Below are 20,430 nucleotides of genomic sequence, written 5' to 3'. Positions count from 1 at the left end.
AGGAAGTTCTTCCCGATATGGCTTGCACTAAAAATAGGAAATTTTAAAGTGGAAGTCAAAACTCAAGTGGGGACCTACAAAGGAACAAAATTGCAACAAATACAGGAAACCAGTTGGATAGCTAGGTTGACATAAATCAGAACACCGAGAGGGAGGGAGGACTGAGGAGGGAGGACTGAGGAGGGAGGACTGAGGAGGGAGGACTGAGGAGGGAGGACTGAGGAGGGAGGACTGAGGAGGGAGGGCAGGGTGAGGAAAATTTAGCCAGGGAAGGGAGAATTGGCTACAACAGCTTGGGACCCTGTGTGCACAACATGCACGAACTCACGAAAGAACTGTGAGCCCCTGGGGGGGGGGGGGTCAAAGTTCAAACAGGGACAGCACATTTTGGATTATCACAAAATAGGTGAGAGACTGTCACTGAAATGATACAGGATTTAAGGTGGACATCATTAAAACAAAGGCTTTTTGCTGTGGCAGAATCTTCTCACGAAATTCAAACTACTAACTTTCTCCTCTGAATGCGAAAATATTTTGTTGACACCAAACTACATAGGGAGAAACATCACCATGATAAAATAAGTGAGATCAGAGCTCGTACAGAAAGATACAGGTGTTCGTTCCTTCAGTGTGCTATACAAGATTGGAATAATACAGAATTGTGAATGTGGTTCGATGAACCCTCTGCCAGGCACTTAAATGTGATTTGCAGAGTATCCATGTAGATGTAGATATATCTATGTATAGAATATATCCACTCAAGTAGAAGGTAACAAATCTAGCAGCCCACCTCTGAATTTCTTCATTTCTTCCTTTAATCTGACCTGGTATGGATCCCATACACTATTAGTATTCAAGACTAGGTCACACTAGCATCCTACATGATGTCCTTTGCAGATGAACGACATTTCCCCAAAATTCCCCCAATAAGCCGAAGTTGACCATTTGATATCACTTTGCAATGTTACACCCTTGTACATAAATGATCAGAGTGTCAGGTGGGACACTGCTAATGTATCCGAACATCAAGGTTTTGTTTTTTTCTATTCACCCACATTAACTTACATTTTTCTACGTTTACAGTAATAAGTGCTTCAGTTAATTATTGAGTTTATTTTAATTAGCTATCTTTCAATCAGACTGCAGTATATTATAAAAAACTGTCCTCATTGTATATGGGCTGTTGTAAGAAGCCTCTTTATTACATTTTATTCTGTGACAGTTTTCACTTTCCAGTGTGTTTTCGTTATGTACATTACTGCTGATTACATTATGTTCTGAATTCAATCTCCCAAACAAGATTGTCAGCAGAATGTTTGTAGAGTAGATGGAAGTGCTACATTTTCTGACGATTTCTTGACAAGGTTCTATTGTTTATCTTAGCTACCACGCTTACTGTGTTTTCTTTGTAGTCTAAAAAGTGTATCAGTATACTCCACATCTAAATACTATACAAGATGCACATTTATCAATCTGATAAGCATTTCACTGATGATACCGTTCAGAAAGGTTGAGACCTATTTTAGTAAATCTTATTGTTACTCATTTTCTTACAAATACTAGATCTACAGGTGTTCCTCAGATACCAAGGGATGAGTATGGTCCAGTAGCTACAAAAATAATGTTGAAGTCCAATAGAGGTGGTGGTACTGATCCAGACAAGCACATGGATCACTGGCATATATTTCAAGTTAGGGATTGAACTACTAAGATCGAGGTAACCAGACATTAATTGCAACTATCCTGAAGATTGGACCTACTGTTAATGGAATGAGCAAAACCTAGAAAATACTAAGCTAGTGGTAAAGCAATGAAACAATACCTTCCTTCACTTTTTTGCTTCTGTTGTGAAGAGATTTTCACAATAATAATAATAATGTTAAAAATCACTGTTGAAGCAAGAGGAGGATTGTACAAATTTACAACAGCAGTAAAGGAATTTCTATTTAGAGTATTACTGGGAAGTTATTTGTACAAGTCATTCTGAAGTAATTAAAAACACCATTTCACTTTGTGGCTTCAAAGCTGGCTAATTTGTGGAAATTATTTCTATCAGTTTTATTAGACTCACCAAGTTGGTAGAAGAAAAAATAGTATAGATGGGACTGCAAGGCAACAAATCAATAATGTTGTATGGCATTTTCATGTAAAATCTCTCTCTCTCTCTCTCTCTCTCTCTCTCTCTCTCTCTCTCAAATGTGCAATGGCATCATGAACAACTATTAATGACCTAAGTTACCAACAACAGAAATGCCTTCTGGAAGGAGCAAAAATAAGATTAGCTTGCAGTAGCTGTTTCCTTGATAGTGTGGAGTTTATTAGAAGGATCAATAGCTCACCAGATGTTATTCTATCTACGCATGAGGAGAGGTCTTATCGGCATTCACAAATCCCCATCTGGTATCAAAGCAAATGATGACTAGTTGCTTCTCTAGCCAAACTGTAGGTCAGTTAATTCCCCGGGATACACACGTGACTTTAGATCCACAGAAAGACAACCAAGCAGGTAGTATGATTAAGTTCAGAAAAAAGATCACGAATAGTGGGTATCATGGGGTGACAAGAGTAACATCTATCAGTATCCTAGAGAATGCTCATCGAGTCACAAGAAATTAAGGCATGATCAATGGGTCTGTTCAATAAAACATAGGGCTGTGTTAATGGCTATCAGCTCCAACATTGCAACAGTACACTTTTCTGGCAACAAACGTCATTCCTGACCAATGGGAGATGTAAATGCATATCACATCCTATCCACAGTTTAAGAGTTGCCAATGTAAATGACAGTTGCATCTTGATACTCCTGGCAGAGGAACATACACAGGTAAAGGTGACAGAGGCAGAAAACTTTAAATACTTGTAATTTGTGTGTTTTAATTTGTGGTCTGGGTACTAACCAAGGGCACAAGTGGGTGCAGGCAGAGACATGGAGCACATTCTAAGAACAGTCGGCAGAGGCCAATCCAACTGGTACTCACACCTAATGGTGCAAGTGTGAGGGAGTCTGTCCCTTGTATGAAAAATAATGTTTATAAGTTGGATGGTTAAGGAATTGTCTGATGATGATTGCATATGTGAACTAGAGTTGGAATCATTGGAACTAATGTGGAAAGATTCCTGCTTTTGCTAGGAGACAATCAATGGTACTAGTCCAGAATGTGCTAATGGGCAGTCTTACTCTATGATGATGATGCAGCACAGTGTCCAATAATTTCAATGATAAAGGTACCATTGAGCCATGAAGTGGCAAAAACAGCCGAATTGGGAGAAGACCAGAGCCCTGTAAATGTGGAGTACAGTTGCGCAATCTGCACCCCAAGAGGTGTGGGCAAGGAAGCAAAGAGCGTTTACCTATTGCATGCAGTTACCATCAAGGAGCTACGTGAGCTTTTTACCAATAAACAAGTCTAAAAATCGGGATTGTGCAACAATATCTATGGGTTCGATAGCCAAGTAGAGTCTTTGTCAGGATGGGCTGTGGTACAACCAGAGAGGTTCATGACTCGTTTTGCAGGAGATAATTGGAAGCCACAGATAAGTGTCCAAGCGGAGGCCCTACTGATGGCTCCTTGGAGCTTGCTTTCAGTCAAAGCTACAGATTGGGAGCTATACCAACGTAAAAATCGTCAATATACAGAGCTGGGGTGACAGCTGGTCTGACGAAGGCCACTAGCACATTAATGGCAAAGAGGAAGGGTCCAGCATTCACCACGAAGCCTTGATGGACACCGTTCTCGAGGACCCATGGGGATCTGTGGGGTGTGCCGTCCGTGGCTGAGAAGATGGCGCGCTACAGGAATCTGGCTTAAGTCGAATGACGTTCGGAAAACATTTTCGTGAATATATGTTTGACACTGTCAGTTTTGGGGCGATATGAAAGTTATAATTCTTGAAGAAATAAGTTAGCCAAGATCGCTAACAATTTAACTATTACTATGACCGGTTTCGACAAATCTATGCTGTCATCAGATTTTTTAATGTTATTAATCGTAAATGCTTGTTACAGTACTGAGGGTTGCATTGATGGTGTGCCAAATTAAACGTGGCAGGGAACATCAGCATGTCGCAAATAAAATAACACACAATCAAAACATACTGCATGTTGTGCTGATGTCCCGGCTGAATGAGCATAGAGTACTGCGCACGTCGCAATCAAACCTGTCACTGTGATCAAACTGTAAAGAACATGTTACTTCCGGCAATACCCTGTTTACATCTTGAAAAAATGTGTAACTTTGACATCCCACGTATCTGTCCTGTTTTTACATATTTATTGATTAGTAACGACATGAATAATTGTTGCCATTACGGAGGCAAATTTAAATACGTGAAGGGATTAACAGTTACGTACCACAAAGTCAAGCGAATTCGGACGCCACATGTTGGATGAGCCGCTAAAATGAGAAAGGCACAAATTGTGTACAGCTGAAATCAGTCGATTGGTTATGGAGACAGACTGACCCGTAGTATGGCCTAATGTTTACGTTTGAGTCATTTTTAAGCTGTCGATTTCACTTTTCCGTTAGGTGTTCCGCTCTCATTTTAGTAGCTCCTGTACACTGATAACAAAAAATTCTGTTCTGCGCTTCTGAATACTCACGCCATGGATATTCCAACTCTGTTGGAGGTAACACTGACTACTCAAACTCTCATTTGCTACGTGCACTTGCCACACACACTCTTTTGTTTTTGTCAAGCTCCGTGACTTCCTCGAAACACGCGACCGCTGTTTTATCTCAGAACCACAGGGCACTAACTGTACGGTAGTCTGTGATAAGATTCCCGCTACTAACAAAAAAAAGCAACGGCTGCACGAAAGCTGAACCCCAACAGCCGTTATCCCCAACTTACACGAAATTTCTAACTTTCTCGTGTTGCAGTAAACTATGTCAAATACTCACTACAGCAGCTTACCCTGCAAGTGTCTTGTCAGTATTAGTTAGATATGTATCAGAACATTTCTTCCATTATACCAGTATGTAACATCTGCATTTACTCGAGATATTACAGACAGTTAGTATCTGTACTGAACTGAACTGAATGAACTATGTTTTGTCTTACAAATACAGCACCAATTTAACGATACTTTAAAGCAATCCTGATTTGGGAGGCTGAAAATCATGAAATCACCGTCAATAAATGTACGAGAGCTATGTCCCTCTGGGCTGACAATTTACAGAAATTGTTTGTTCTATGTCAATATGTTCAGTATTGTTTTTATTACGTTGGGACAAATCGAGGACAAAGTTCTAACACTGAAAATTTCCTGTGTGTTTACAAGTCCTCCACACACCCCAAATACAGTATCTACCGAAAGTATTCGGACACCTATTACCATACAATATTGGAAGTGTCCACCAGTCCTCTTTAGGAAAGCTTTAACTCAGCTGGAAACATGTCTGTCTGTAGTGGAATGGCAGCTGATTCTTCCTCAAGAGCCGAAACCAAAAAATATAGTGATGTTGGACACTGGAGTCTGGATGAAATTGACCTTCCAATCCACACAGAGGCGTTCCATTATTGGGAATAAGTTGAGAATTGGGGCAGGCAGTCCATTTCAGGGATTTTGTCTACAAACCTTTGCCTCACAGATGCTGCTTGATGACACGCTGCATTGTCATGTCATGCTACTACAATCACCGTCCCCAAAGTGTTCGTCTACTGTACACTATACACAAAGCTAAAAAATATGTTCATATCCCTCCACACTTAGCGTTTTAGTAATCACATGGATTGAGGTCTAGACTATTGGGGGCCAATTTTGTTCATCATAGAAGCGACCTGGAAACCCGAGTGAAATGATCCGCATGTCGAAATGCTCGTGTAAAATCTCCAACACAGTGTTTGCAGTACGTGGCCTTGCTCCATCTTGCATGAACCACTGCGTAGCAGTAGCAACAAGCTGTGGAATGAAACTATTGCGAAGCATGCTCAAATAACGCTCGCTGTTCACAGTTTCTTCAAAGAAAGAGGGTCCAATAAGTCTGTGACTGGAAATTGCTGCCCACACCGTTATCCTCTGAGCATAATGTAGTCGTTCATGGAGCACTTGTGGGTTTTCAGTGGCCCAAAAGCTTACATTTTGTTTGTTAACCACACTGTCTAAATGAAAATGCGCCTCGTCTGAAAACCAAACGTTGAGTTTCTTCCCTATCCTCCGCCCACTGAGCAATCAGTAGTCTCTTTCTGCTTGTGTTCATGAGTGAGCTTCTGTGCACAGGTCATCTTGTATGGGTACATATGGAGGTCACTTTAAAGAAAGCGTTGAACGGAGCGTCTGGATATTCCCAGTTGCACTGCTGCCTTTCTACACGATTTCCCGGGACTTCTCTGTACAGCAACTCGTACCGGTTCAATATTCTCCGGCAAACAAACAGGCTTAGGCCGAGGTCACTTCGCGTCCAATACTGTTCCTTCTTGTACAAATTTATCGTACAACCTATGGATAGTCTTCTTGCAAGAGACCCATCGTGTGTTGAACTGATGTTGAAAACGCGTCTGAGTCACAACAAGGCTTTTCGTTTCATGAAAAAGTAACAATTGCCGAGCGTTGCTGTGTCGTCAGTCTTCCATTGTCAGCCATTGCTGCTTACTAGTCTCCTAGCGGCAGTATCGTGAATTTCACGTCATTTCGTAACTCATTTGTTTTTCCAAGCTCTGCTGGTACTACTGTAGAGATCCCAGCAGGATATCTAATGTGCGTCGTAAATTGTGAAAGAAACCATTGGTAACATTTCGTGCGCCATCCTGTATATTGGCAGATGGAAGCTATGAGCTGAGAGAAATGAGGAAACGACGAAAGAGATGACGGATGCCTGTGATTTATTTCGCAAAACAAAAAGATAGGGAAATAACGTGGGTACACAGTAGTGGTGTAAGGTACCTTCATCTATGTGAGTTGGTAGCTCAGTGTGCCCACATTTTCTAAGAATAACTATTCTATAAAAAGTTCAACGATCATGTGGAAGGGCTGTGCCGAATTACAAAATAGATTACAAGGCACCAGTAGTTGTTTTACAGGTAGTTTTAATTTTGATGAAATGCATTTTATTTCTTTTAAAGTCTTAATTATCAGACTTATTCGCGTGAGTAAAAATCAAGTTGGGTAAAAAAAGCGGTTAAGTACCTTGCTAGAGATAAAAAGGTCTGTTTTGATCCCCCGATCAAGCCTAGGATTTTTACCCTTCACTTTTCCATTCTGTGAATGTTTGTTAACGAGAGAAATGCTGAGATCCGCATGGTTCGGAATTCACGTTGTACTATAGGTCCCACAATAAAAAAGGCTCCGTAAATAGTTCAAACGTCGGAGGAAGTCAACAGCATACCACCTTTAACAGGACATAGTAAAACATTGTGTTCAAACTTTGCGTTGTTGACAGTTCTACTGTACCTTATCCCTAAAGACATTTCTAAAGTGTCTAGTAATACAAACCCAACACAGAAAGCCGAGTGCAATAAGAAAAGATTGAGCAAACAAAGAATTTTTGTTATGAATCTTTTTAATGGGGGCAGGAATAGCATCAAACATCACTGGAAATCACACTAAACTTTACAACCCGCAGCATGAACACTAATTATGTGTGGTATGGTATTTATCATAAATATTAGTCGAAGTTCATTACATCGGATTTGCTTCCAGCTTCTTTTTCGTACCACTGTGCTGTGTTATTGCTGTAACTAACTATTATTTGAATGCAAATGTATTTGTTAGAACAGCCTCCAGGACTTTCGAACCGAGTTATCTGCGCTATACTGTAAACAAGTTCGTAAAACAGCTGAAACTTGGAACAGAACATTTTGTTAAAAGAAAATGGTAAACTGCATGCAGTATAAACGCTTAAGAAGCAATTTCGCTTAGCAAATAGGCTACTCTGCTGCGGAGTGAACCATTCATTCCGGAGTTTGTATTACATAATACCAACTAACTCCGAGGGGGCTTCGAGTGTATCGAGGATTGACACGTTCGTAAAGACCGTACACACCGCCCGAGTTAAAAGGGTTAACAGGCCTCAAGGGCAGACTCGAGCTTACACATGACAGTGTTGCTATGACAGATGGACGACGGACAAATTTTCATTGGTTGCCATTGAATTCATATCAATGTCCAATTACAGCTGATGTCAGTATTTATTTCGCCTGATAATGTAAAACTTACCTGAGAATACAACAGGTTACAGTGCGATAATATCAAGTGGTAGGCTCAACCAGTGAGCTCACAAACTTTCGTTGCTTCGTCAATGTAACACTAACTTTAGTGGCCCAGTCTAGGCAAGTTCATGTACGGATGTCTCAACAATAAGGCTCAGCAATAATGTGAGATGTAGGAATTACAAAATTCAAGTTAAACGAGCGATATGGAAGAGATAACTTAGCAAACCGCATACATGGCTTTCCAGTAATTCGTCAACCGTTTTAATTAATGTACAGAAGAACAGTGATCAGTTGCGTATTTACAGTGTTTTAATCACTATCGCTTCTGCATACGCGAGCATTGTCAGGTATTCACTGACATGCTGGCAACACGTAGTAGGTCTAAAGCACCGCTCGGTTCCATCGTCAGCACGAAATAGGAAGAGTTGGACGGTGATTCAGAGACTCAATTTAAACCTTTGACTTGTTACTACCACAGCAACGAATATCAGAATGCTCGGGTTTTACGAGTTATACCGGTCAAAGTAAATAATATTTGTGTTTACGTGTAAATCTAAGTGATATCTCCACCGACGCGAAGAAACAAAATACTCTAATGCTAATTTTATACCTGCAGGTAGTCTTCGCTTTGTTGGGGCCGGCTACAGCCACATTAACCCTATTTTATTAGGCATTCAAAATTCCCTCACTGAATGGGCTTCCTGCGCTGTTCTAGAAAAAAAACTTAATTTTTTTCATCTATCTGGCCAGCTACTGCTTACTAACATTCTGCTAAAGAAGTAGTGTCTAACAACAGAGTGATTACTAGCGTTGCAAGGTGCTCGCTGTGGTTTATATGAAGTTAAATGTGTTTTATTCAACCGTATGTCTGGGTCTCTTCCGAATCGTTACTTTGATATTCTCCATTTTATCGAAGATTATCATCATCCTTTACCGACGTTTAGGAAGAGCGAGCCCGCATACAGAACTAATGGCTTCAGAACGATTTCACAGTGATATCTTTGTATTTTGTAAGATAGACTTAAAAGCTGTGGACCTCAAGTGATATCTACTCGGCATTTTCCTGTCTGTCCAGGTTCCCGAAGTACTGCTTTGTCCAGCTATTTTTACATTAAATTTTCCCCGAGATACTTAGTCAATAATTTACTATCATTACAGTGGTGCGTCGAAATGGATTTAGAACCTGGACCCTTTTCTATGGCAGGGAGTGGTGTTATCGACTGAGCTATCCGGACACTATGATCCGCCCTCATAGCTCCAGTGTCATTAATATCTCAAATTTACACATTTTCACATAATCAGTACTGTGGACTCCTACTTCCGAGAGTCTGGGAAGTATAAGAGAGGTATTGGACGATTTGTGAAGGTGACTCGAGACGTGTCTGGCTAGCCTAGCCCGTAATACTCAAACCTAGAAAGATAGGCATCGTATTTCCAGTTTGCTAAATAGTTTATATCAGTATGTTTCACACCAGTGTACAAGCAATTGCAAAGATTAATTGTATTACTTAAATGTGTTACAAAAAAGAAAACATCAATCCGAAGGTTGGTTTGAGCTTTACTAGGCATGGTGCTCCTAGAGATGGTATAACGTTGCCTTCATCTGACTGTTTAACTGATTTACCCAACCAATGGCAAGGGACCTACAGGCTAATGTAATTTTCCTAACAACAGTGCAACTCAATTTTTCACATTAATGAATGTTATATGCGAATAGGTTGGTCGATTGACTGGGGGTGGGGGAGAGACCAAACAGCGAGGTCATCGGTCATATGATCTAAGAAGGCAGAAATCAAGGGAGGAACAACACAAACAGCACATTCCAGTCCAGAGTAATGGATAGCGTGCAAACAAAGACGGAACATGGACGTCAGGGCAGTAGGAAAAGGAAATAACTGTAGAGGGATCGTTAGAAACATGGAAAGCAGGGGTGTCCCAGAAACGCTACATGCAGAGAGGCATCAGCATCGCCACCAACCCTCCTCGATACCCACCACATACCATACAATACAATACAATACTCACAAGACAACAGGGACAACGCCAGGGAGAGAAGACAAGAAAATGGACAGAGCAGATAAAACGTATGGAAAAGGCGGGGAGAATCTGTCTAGTATGGAGGCAAGGTCAAAGCCTCCATAACCAACGCCTATGCTGAGGAACTCCAATGCCAGAGGAAAATTCAAGGACTTATACATGAGAGTACAAAACACTTTTGCAAAGAAAACCAAGGACAGATGTAACCATGCGAGGGTCATCCACTAACACCCAAGACAATGAAGGTGGTAGAGCATATGTAGTGTGAAGGGTAAAAAGGTGGGCCAGTCCAGCACAATATGGATCGCCTTAAGGTGAGCCCCGCAGCTACAAAGGGAGGGCTCACTGCAGAGTAAAATCCATGGGTCAACCTAGTACAGGCGGTACAAGGACAGTGGGAGAATGGTAGAGACGCACCAGGAGAGGCAGACGGAAGAACACCACATGGTGGGAGACTCCTTGATGATGCGAAATATATTAGACAGGGAGGTAGCCTCCCTAGAGTCGGCCCACGATTGAACAAAAATGGATTTTATGTAAAGCCACAAGTCTGCCCACAGAGGAGTCATGGAGAAGGAGTGGATGGCCACCTCCCCCCTCCCCTAGCAAAATGATCAAGTTTATTAGCCGAGATACCTATGTGGCCAGGAACCTAAAGGAAATCAGAACAAGCAGCACCATCGAGATCAGCAAGAAGGTCGTGGGTGGCAGAGATCAAGGGGTGGCAGAAAAAAAATGAGCGATAGCCTGAAGGCCACTTCAGTCCATACATAACAAACTCTTGTGATTGAGGACAGTTTAATGAAGCAGTTGGCCTGATAAAATAAATAACTCATATACAGGCAAGAGATGGTGTTCCACATCAACAGAAGGCATGAAGTCACACTACACGATTGGCGGATTTAGAGTCATCTGTCTACAATGGTACCCTGAAATTCCAGTAAGAGCTTTCGGAACAATAGAACACCTCTGGAGCGATGGAGGCTTTTGGATTTTGGAAGAGATCCATCCGAAAATAAGGTCGAGGAACTAACCAACAGGGGGTGGTTGGGGGAGAATGTGGGGAAGAGGACAAGGAGGGGAGGTGGAAGTCACAGAGAGAAGCGGGGTGGAACCCAACCAGTAAGTTCACCTGAGGGTGGGCAGTGGGCAGGCTATGGCTCGAAGTCACAAAAAAAGAGTAGAATAGGAGGGGTGAGCAGTGGTGGCATAGGATACAAGGAGCTGGGATCACCGAACCAAAAAAAGACTATCGACAGGGCTAGTGTGAGAGGCATTGATGGCTAATTGGGTACCATGATGGTTAACTGGATCCAAGAGCAGCAGTGTGGAAGTGGCAAGTGATCCATAAACTTGACAACCATAGTCCAGGCGAGACAGAACTAACGCCTGGTAGAGGCTGAGAAGGTTCAAACAATCCTTGCCCCAAGAGACATGGGAAAGGAAGCAAAAAACACTGAGTGTACAAAATCAGCCAACCTTCAGATGAGTTACACAGAGCAACCAAGCAAGCTCGTTAAAAGACGGAACTGGGGACCACAGTCCAGCGTTGGGTGTCAAGGTAGAGCTCTGGATCAGGATGGAGTGCAATACAGTGACAGATATATACCACTCTCAACTTAATGGGAGATAATTGAAAATAGAATGTCCAAGAAGCACACCAGATGGCAGCCTGGAGCTGCTGTTCCTCAGAGGCCCCCACGTAGGACCTAGTTAAAATACAGAAATCATCCGCATACATAGTGGCAACGTCCAATGGTACGGCAGAGGTCCCAAGTCATTAATAGCAATTAGAAAAAGGACACTTAATACAGAGTCCTGTGGAACACCATTCTCATCAGTCCACAGAGCTGAGAACAGTACTAATACGGACTCTGAACGACTGGTAGTGCCGGAACTGGCAAACAAAAATCGGGAGGGAGCCCTGAAGGCCGCACTCATGGATGGTAAGGAAGATGTGATGGTGTCAAGCGGTGTCTTACACCTTAAAAAGATTGAAGGAAACAGTAACATGATGGTGGCACTGATAAAAGGTCTGTCGAACTGTAGTTTCCAACTGAAGTAGGTTATTGGAGTTCATCCATCCCGAAAGCCACAATGGTAAGGAGATGAAACGTCCCAAGATTCAAGGGCCCAAATGTGTCAACAAGCCACTATCCATTCTAGTAAATCATAGGGAACATTTGAGAGGCTGATGGGCCAGTAACTATCAAGGGGCGACGGATCCTTGCTAGGCTTAATGACAGGAATCACTACTGTCTCCACTGAGGGGGGGGGGGGGGGGAAATTCCTTTGAGCTAAATATGGCTGAACACCTGGAGGAGATATTGTCGTCGTGAGAGGGCTGAAAGTAGTTCCTATTCAGTAACGTGTTCATTGTAGGATTCCACCTGACAAGAGCTAATACTTATGCAGGAAGCTTCAGCTTACTGTTTCCAGAGGACAAAGGAACCTTGGTAGGAAGCTGATGCCATCGCAAAATAGGTTGCGAGGTGTTCGACGACACTTGATGGATCTGTACAGGCCACCTGGAAAGGCATGGCCCTGAATGTAAGGATGCCACTGACAATCTTTGAGGGTGTGGAGTTTAGCCCACACCCTGATGATGGGACAGAAGAACCTAGCGTGGAGAAAAGCATTTCCAACACACCCATTTGCTCTCTTTACGTAATGAGTTTTGGCACGAAAAAGTTTAAAGGTAATAAGACTGGTGGAGGACTGGTGTCACTTGTGATGTTTCAAGGTGTAACGACGATCACAGACAGCGATGGCAATGGCCATACTCCACCTGGGAAGTGGCTGACTGAATGGAGCCCGTCAAGCAGGGATCAGCAATGTCGGCAGTGTGGAGTATCTTATCAGACAGATCATGGACGACTTCTTCAATACACCCTGACAAAGAAGGTGCAGCATAACGGGAGGCCCAGCGGGGAAACCTGCTCATCTGGAGGCGGGAAGGAAATGAGAGAATCCATGGGAAGTGGTCACTATCACAGAGGTCCTCGTGTGTCTGCCAGTGTAAGAAAAAAATAAGGGGAGGGGAAGAGAGTGAAACATTTATGGCAGAGAAAGGTCCATAATAACGTTAATGTGTAGGGGAACCATCATTAAGAAGGCAGACCTCATGGTCCAGAAGAAATGGGTCAATGGGGACCCCCAACAAGATGACATGGACATGTTTATATGGGCACATGACAGCAAGGTCTTTAGTGCCCACACAAAAACATATTGACACGAGTGCCAGTAAAATACACAAAACAGGGCCGACAAGATGAAGAGGCACTGCCCCACAAAGGGTGATGGGCTTTAAAAGCCCTAAGAAGGAGGAAAAGAGTGGGGGGGGCGGGGAGTTGCTGAAGGAGGGCAGTAGGGCAGCAGATGTAGATGGCCTGTCAGGAGGGAGAGAGAGATTGCAAACCGTAATGGCAGAGTCCAAGTGGACCTGAATAGCAACCACTTCTAATGTGGCATGAAGTGGGATCCATGTACTAACAACACCCATACAGATCAATATAAAGACACCACTGGAAGCCCTAAAAGGACCAACCCATTTCAGACAATGCATGGAACCCACGAAGTGTTGGTGAGTGATCATCTGTGAAATGAGATTCATGGAGAGCAACATAAGCAGCCAAAGAAAAAGCAATTAGGGATTGCAACTCTGGGAGGTGACAGTAGTATACATTATAATCACATAGCAGGTATTCAAATGGGAGGAGAATGGGCTGGAGCCAATCACGCCATTTAGGAGGGCAGGGCACAGAGGGAGAGCAGACTAGGTGGGCACAGAGCACGAATAGGCTTCTGCAAGATCCAGACCTTGGGGCTCACATTGTGTCCTGTTGCCCAGTTGTGGTAGCCAGCCTCTGGCCTGGGAGACTTTAGAGAGGGTTCCTGGGAAGGAGCCCGTAACTGGTGGGCGTTGAAGGGTGCACTTCTCTGGCTAGGGAGGGGAAGTGGCATCTGGAGGAGAGGGCGTGACAACTGCAGGGAAGGTGGAGAGGAGAGGGGGTCAGGACATACGAGAGGCAAATGTAGAAGTCACCAAAACAGGGTGGAATCTGATTTTTGATGAGCTGCAGTGTGAGACAGACGATCCAGGGACTTACACTCTTATCTCCTTTTTTCTATATAAGCCACGTAAACTGGTAAGCATGAAGAGTGACGGTCGAGACAATTTTCACACCGAAATGGAACACGGGATTCCCTCATGGAGTGGGTGTCCACAGTCACCACAGAGGATCTGCCATACATCGGGAAGACGTGCCCAAAACACAAGCACCACATGGGTGGCAGGACATACGGCTTCATATCACACAGATAAAACAATCTTTACCTTTTCTGGGAGAACATCTCTCTCGAAAGCCAGAATAAAGGTGCCAGTATTAGCGTGGTTATCCTTATGAACTTTTCGCACATCTTTAACAAAATGAGTGCCCCATAGTTCCACATTATGCAGTTTTCCTCACCACTTTGAAGAGTGAGATCCCAATGAAAAATTACTCCCTGGATCATAGACACTGGGACGTCACTAAGACGATCACAAGCACAAAGCTGCAGAAGAAGCTGTGATCAACAGGGAACTCGACTGCATCTTACAGACAGACTCCACTTCGCCAAACTCGTCTTTGATATTTCCCACAAATCATATTGGCTTTGTGGCAGGGAATGTGTCCTTGTCCGTCCTAATACAGACCAGGTCGTGGGGAAAGTTTCACTCAAAGTTGGCAACCCTGGCCCTCCTCTCACAGAATAGCCAGGGAAGGGTCACAGGATCATAAGAATCAGCATTCAATGATCTGTTACCACTAAGAGAGGGCTGTAGGAGAATGACCAGATTTTTGGACCTTGATACGCTTCATGTGCAAAGTATCCACCCTGATACTACCCACTCCGACCCCGAGGCTCTCCACACGGGCGCCACCCAGCCACACCAAGGGCTCTCTGGCTCAGCGGCCACTGCTTAGAGTTTCAATGCTCCAGAATGAGAAGCAACTTAGACATACAGGGGAGGCAACAGCTCACATCAAAAATGTGATCCCTATGTTGTCAGAGGGCTCAGCCAGATGGGTATATAACAACCCCACCTCTCATACTGGCTACACGTGCTGGTGACCTAGCGGGACAGAGTGGAATGGGGGAGAGGAGCTACAGCTGAGCAGGAAAAGAAGGAAGGTGGGTAGAGGAAGCCACGCCATAGAACCTAGGAAGGGAGTTCTTCCCCCAAATGGCTCACTTTGCAGACAGGAAAATTTAGGAGTGAAAGGGAACCAAACGCCAAAATGGAGGGAATGGAAACAAAACCACAAGGAATACAGGAAACCAGGTAAATAGCCTTGTTGATGTAAGTAACAGAGGGGGGAAGAAGGGGGAAGTTGGGAAGCAGCGAGGATGGGGAGGGAGAGGCATGGGGAAGGAAATGCAGCACGCGAACGAAGAATGATGGGTTGCAATAGTTCGTTGGCGCCCCGCACGAACTCATGAATGCATCGTGAGCCTGAAAGAAGGAGTTGGGGGGGGGGGGGGGGGGAGGTGGTTGGATGTGGAAGAAGCGAAGGAATTTAAAAGCCAACTGGGGTCGAACTGTAGCATTTTAGCACTGAGTCATCGAGCGACTAGACTTTTTCCCATTTCATTTAACGATTTGGTGGTCATTTTGCAATTTTCTCAGATAACATATTTAAGCATGTTTCTGCGATTTCGTTTAAAAGCTCGTCGTCGATTAGCAATTTATGTAACAGACAAGACGAGGACGTTGTCTCCAAATGATACTCTGTGGTCCTTCCTCCGAGAACTTCACTCTCACTTCCTTCGCTAGTGCCTCAAGGTCTTTTCAAGGACAATTGCAACGCAATAGACTGAGTCCGTGACATTTTCTGTCTCAAACTAATCCTAGACACATTGTGATATTTGTGATATTGTGTTTGTTAATGGGGCACTATGGACGAACTTTTCAGATAATCTCTGAACAATTCAAGTCTGTCTGAACTGTACTGCTTTGCTTTTTAACAGTATTCGATGATCACCGAGAATTATCCTATGTGTTCGCCGGTATATCAACTTCTACAAAGGTCCTCTAGATGTGTGTATATGCCCTGTTACGGACTTGACTGGGATTTCGAGTCTCCCAAACGGCAAGCGAAAATTGGGGCAATCATACATATTTCATGTTGCCATACTTATCTAGTGGACGGTAGCTGCAGGGAATGGGGAAAAATTTATTTTCCGGAAAATTATTATATTCACCCTTAAGGATGTACATTTCTAGTCCCAGTGATTTTTCACTTGTTAGATATATCTGTCCATATGAGATTAAGAGCAGATAATGTCTAAAAAAAGAAGGAAGTGATTTATACTGCCGCCTGTTTTTTCTTCACTCACTTCCACTAGTCCACTTTCGTCCATATCGCGTTCTACATTATACTCTGCAAATCACCGAAGTGCATGGCAGATAGTACTACGTCCTCCTGTACCAGTTATTAGGGTTTCTTTCTGTTCCATTCATGTATGGAGCTTTGGGAAGAATGATTGATTGAATGCCTCTGTGCGAGCAGTAATTATTCTAATCTTATCCTCATGATCCCTATGTGAGAGAGACGTAGGGGGATGTATATTCCTAGTCATTTAAAACCGGTTCTTTAACTTTGTTAATAAACTTCCTCAGGATAGTTTACGTCTATCTTCAAGAGATTACGTTCCTCCAGTATCTCTGTGACTCTCCTATGGATTAAACAAACCTGTGACCACTCGTGCTGCCCTCCTCTGAATGTGTTCGATATCCCCTGTTAGTCCTACTTGGTACGGGTCCCATATACTTACGCAATATTCCAGATCCCATCACGCGAGTGATCTGTATGCAATCTCCTTCGTAGACTGATTGCACTTTCCCAGTATTCTACCAATAAAACTAAGTCAACCACCTGCTTTACCCACGACTGAACTAATGAGAGCATTCCATTTCATATACCTACGAAGTATTACACCCAGGTATTTGTACGAGTTGGCCAAGTCGAACAACGACTCTTTGATATAGTTATAGGATACGACGTTTTTCCATTTTTTGAAGTGTACAGTTTTATATTCCTGAACATTTAGATAAAATTGCCAAGCTTAGCACGACTTTGAAATCTTAAAATCTGACAATATTTGTGCAGCTTCTTTCAGATAGTATTTCGTCATAGATAACCGTGTTACCTGTAAAAAGTGAGGTTACTTTTAGTGTTGTCCGCAAGGTCATTAATATATACACACAAACAGCAATGGTAACAACACACGTCCCTGGGTGATCTGACGATGACTCATGCTGTGTCCTCCCTACCAAGAAGTCCTCAATCCAGTCACTCTTGTTACCCCCATTTGTTCGTACTTCTGACAATAAGCGTAAATGCGGTACATACTCAAATGCTTTTCGGAAATCAAGAAATACTGCATCTACCAGGTTGCCTTGATCCAAGGCTTTGAGTATGTCCTGTAAGTGCATACAGAGAGAGAGAGAGAGAGAGATATGCTGGATGAAACGCTTTTGGCTGTCAAGAGAGTAATCCGTGATGCCTTAAATGACTACCGTAGCAGAATATTGTCAAATGATATTTCAGAGCTCAAAGAAATTCTGGTCCTATGTAAAGGCTGTGGCACGAAAGTTAGTGCCCAGTCCCTGGCGAATTAGACAGGGACTGAAATTGAGGGTAGCAAATCAAAAGCTGAAATGCTTAACTCCCTTTTCAAATGAAACCCCAGGAGAATTGCTTAAATTTAATGGGCGTACCATTGAAAAATGGTAATTTGATGCTAAATCACAGTAAGACTCAGTTTTTACAGTTTCTAACTCACAATTCAACAAGAACCGATATTTTGATCAGACAGAATAGGCATATTATAAGCGAGACAGAACAGTTCAAGTTCCTAGGCGTTCGGATAGATAGTAAGCTGTTGTGGAAAGCCCATGTCCAGGATCTTGTTCAGAAACTAAATGCTGCTTTATTTACCATTAGAACAGTATCTGAAATAAGTGACACTTCAACACGAAAAGTAGTCTACTTCGCATGTTTCCATACGCTTATGTCGTATGGTATTATTTTTTGGGGTAATTCTGATTCAAAAAGTGTATTTTTGGCTAAAAACGGGCTGTTCGAGCTATATGTGGTGTAAGTTCGAGAACCTCTTGTCGACCCCTATTCAAAAATCTGGGAATTCTGACATTGCCCTCACAGTATATATTTTCTTTAATGTCGTTTGTTGTTAGCAATATTAGCCTATTCCCAAGAGTTAGCAGCTTTCGCTCAGTTAATACTAGGCAGAAATCAAATCTGCATGTAGAATGCACTTCCTTGACTCTTGTGCAGAAAGGAGTGCAGTATTCCGCTGCATCCATTTTCAATAAGCTACCACAAGAACTCAAAAATCTTAGCAGTAGCCCAAACTCTTTTAAGTCTAAACTGAAGAGTTTCCTCATGGCTCACTCCTATTCTGTCTAGGAGCTCCTGGAAGAGCTAAAAAATTAAGCAAATTCCAGTGTTACATTGTTGATTTCTTCATTTAAACTTATGTTTTTTTATATTTCATTTTATCTGTTTCTAATATCGTGTCACAATTTCATGTATTGACTCGTTCCATGACGATGGAGACTTCTTAATTTGGTCCCACGGAACAATAAATAAATAAATAAATAAAATAAATAAATAAGTGCCAGTTGGGTTTCACATGATCGATGTTTTTCGGACTCTATGCAGTTTCGCACTGATGAGGTCATTCTGTTGAAGATGCCTCTGTACGCTTGAGCTTGTAAGTTCTTAGATTATACAACAAATCTATGACAAGGATCTTTGACGGTAGTTTTGTGGACCACTTTTACTACAGTTCTTGCAGACGGGTGTGATCAATGCCTTTTTCAAAAAACTGGGCACAGTTTTCTGTTCTGTTCGAGAGATCTACGACAGGTTATAGTTAAAAGAGGGGCTAAGTCGCGCGCAACGGAATCTGACAGGGATTGCATCTGGGCCTGGAGCTTTGTTCAGTTTTAAGGATTTTAGCTGTTTCTCAACACCACTCACACTGATCCTGGTCCTGGTCATCTTTTCAATGGTACGCCCATTAAATTTAAGCAATTCTCCTGGGTTTTCATTTGAAAAGGGAGTTAAGCATTTCAGTTTCAGTCCCTGTCTAATTCACCAGGGACTGGGCACTAACTTTCGTGCCACAGCCTTTACATAGGACCAGAATTTCTTTGAGCTCTGTGAAATATCATTTGACAATATTCTGCTACGGTAGTCATTTAAGGCACCACGGATTACTCTCTTGACAGCCAAAAGCGTTTCATCCAGCATATCTCTGTCTCTGTCTGCACTTTATTTTACACCTACTATGGAGTAATCTGTTTCTTTAGAAGTTTCTTCACAGTTACTGTGGAGGTTCCCTCCCATTATGAATTGTTCTGGGTACATACCCATCGAATGCATCGTCAACTTCTTTTAAACTTGACACTACTGATTTTTATCTAGTTTATTGAACATAATAGCTTTCTGCTTGTTTTAGCTGTCCTTTGTACTTTGGTAATCATTGTTGCCACAACCACGTCATGGTCACTGATACCATTTTCGATGCGGACGTTCTCAAACAGGCGAAGTCTATTTTTTGCCATTAGATACAATATATTTTCATAGTGAGTGGGGTTTCTAACTATCTGTTCTAGACAATTTTCTGAGAAGGCATTTAGTAATGTTTCGTTGGATGTCTTTATCACGCCCACTACTAAGAAAACTAATTTTCCCAGTTGTTGGACGACTGAAGTCTCCATCAATGATTACAATATGATTGGGGAACTTAGTGACACGTGCTCGCAGTGTTGCTGTTTTGCAAGTAAATGTAAAGCCTTGCCAAACGTGGCCGGCCGCACGGCGGCAACACTGTTCCACGCCACTGCAATCTGTCAATCACACAATGTTAACTAATGCGAAGATATACAAGAATGCGTCAAAGGTTACTCCACATTTTGCTTGTATGTATTCTCCATTAAGAAGCAATTATGTCTCGTGGAATACATCATCGATCTACACGAGAGCCTGCGTTCTGAAATGTGCCAATTTCATTTTTTCGTGCGAACACCGTAGCTACCGAGATTGTTTTGCATGCATGGAATACACAGGCCTGCTCCGCCGAAGCGCGATTCAGCCAGGGCTTCGGCTAGTACGGCCACGCCCACAACGTCGCCAGCGCTCGGCTGGGAGAGATGTGGAACTACAGTCA

The 20,430-nt window shown here is 42.8% G+C and overlaps 1 protein-coding gene across 3 annotated transcripts in view; it reads right to left on the bottom strand.

Moving 5' to 3' along the window:
- Nucleotides 1-20,430, bottom strand: part of LOC126190808 (annexin B9-like) — a 140,599-nt gene that overhangs the window by 101,582 nt on the left and 18,587 nt on the right. The window contains exon 1 of one of the 3 annotated variants that reach the window (XM_049931371.1): nucleotides 4,601-4,620. The exons of the other annotated variants lie outside the window; for them this stretch is intronic. Coding sequence (XP_049787328.1) covers nucleotides 4,601-4,605 — 5 coding nt within the window. The 5' untranslated portion in view covers nucleotides 4,606-4,620. Of the gene's footprint in view, nucleotides 1-4,600; nucleotides 4,621-20,430 lie in introns of those variants that run through there. 3 annotated transcript variants of the gene reach the window in all.

The sequence above is a fragment of the Schistocerca cancellata genome, chromosome 1 (assembly GCF_023864275.1).
Source record: "Schistocerca cancellata isolate TAMUIC-IGC-003103 chromosome 1, iqSchCanc2.1, whole genome shotgun sequence".
NCBI classification, from domain to species: Eukaryota; Metazoa; Arthropoda; class Insecta; order Orthoptera; family Acrididae; genus Schistocerca; species Schistocerca cancellata.
Note: the sequence above shows the minus strand (reverse complement) of the source record. Positions and strands in the feature narration are given on the sequence as shown.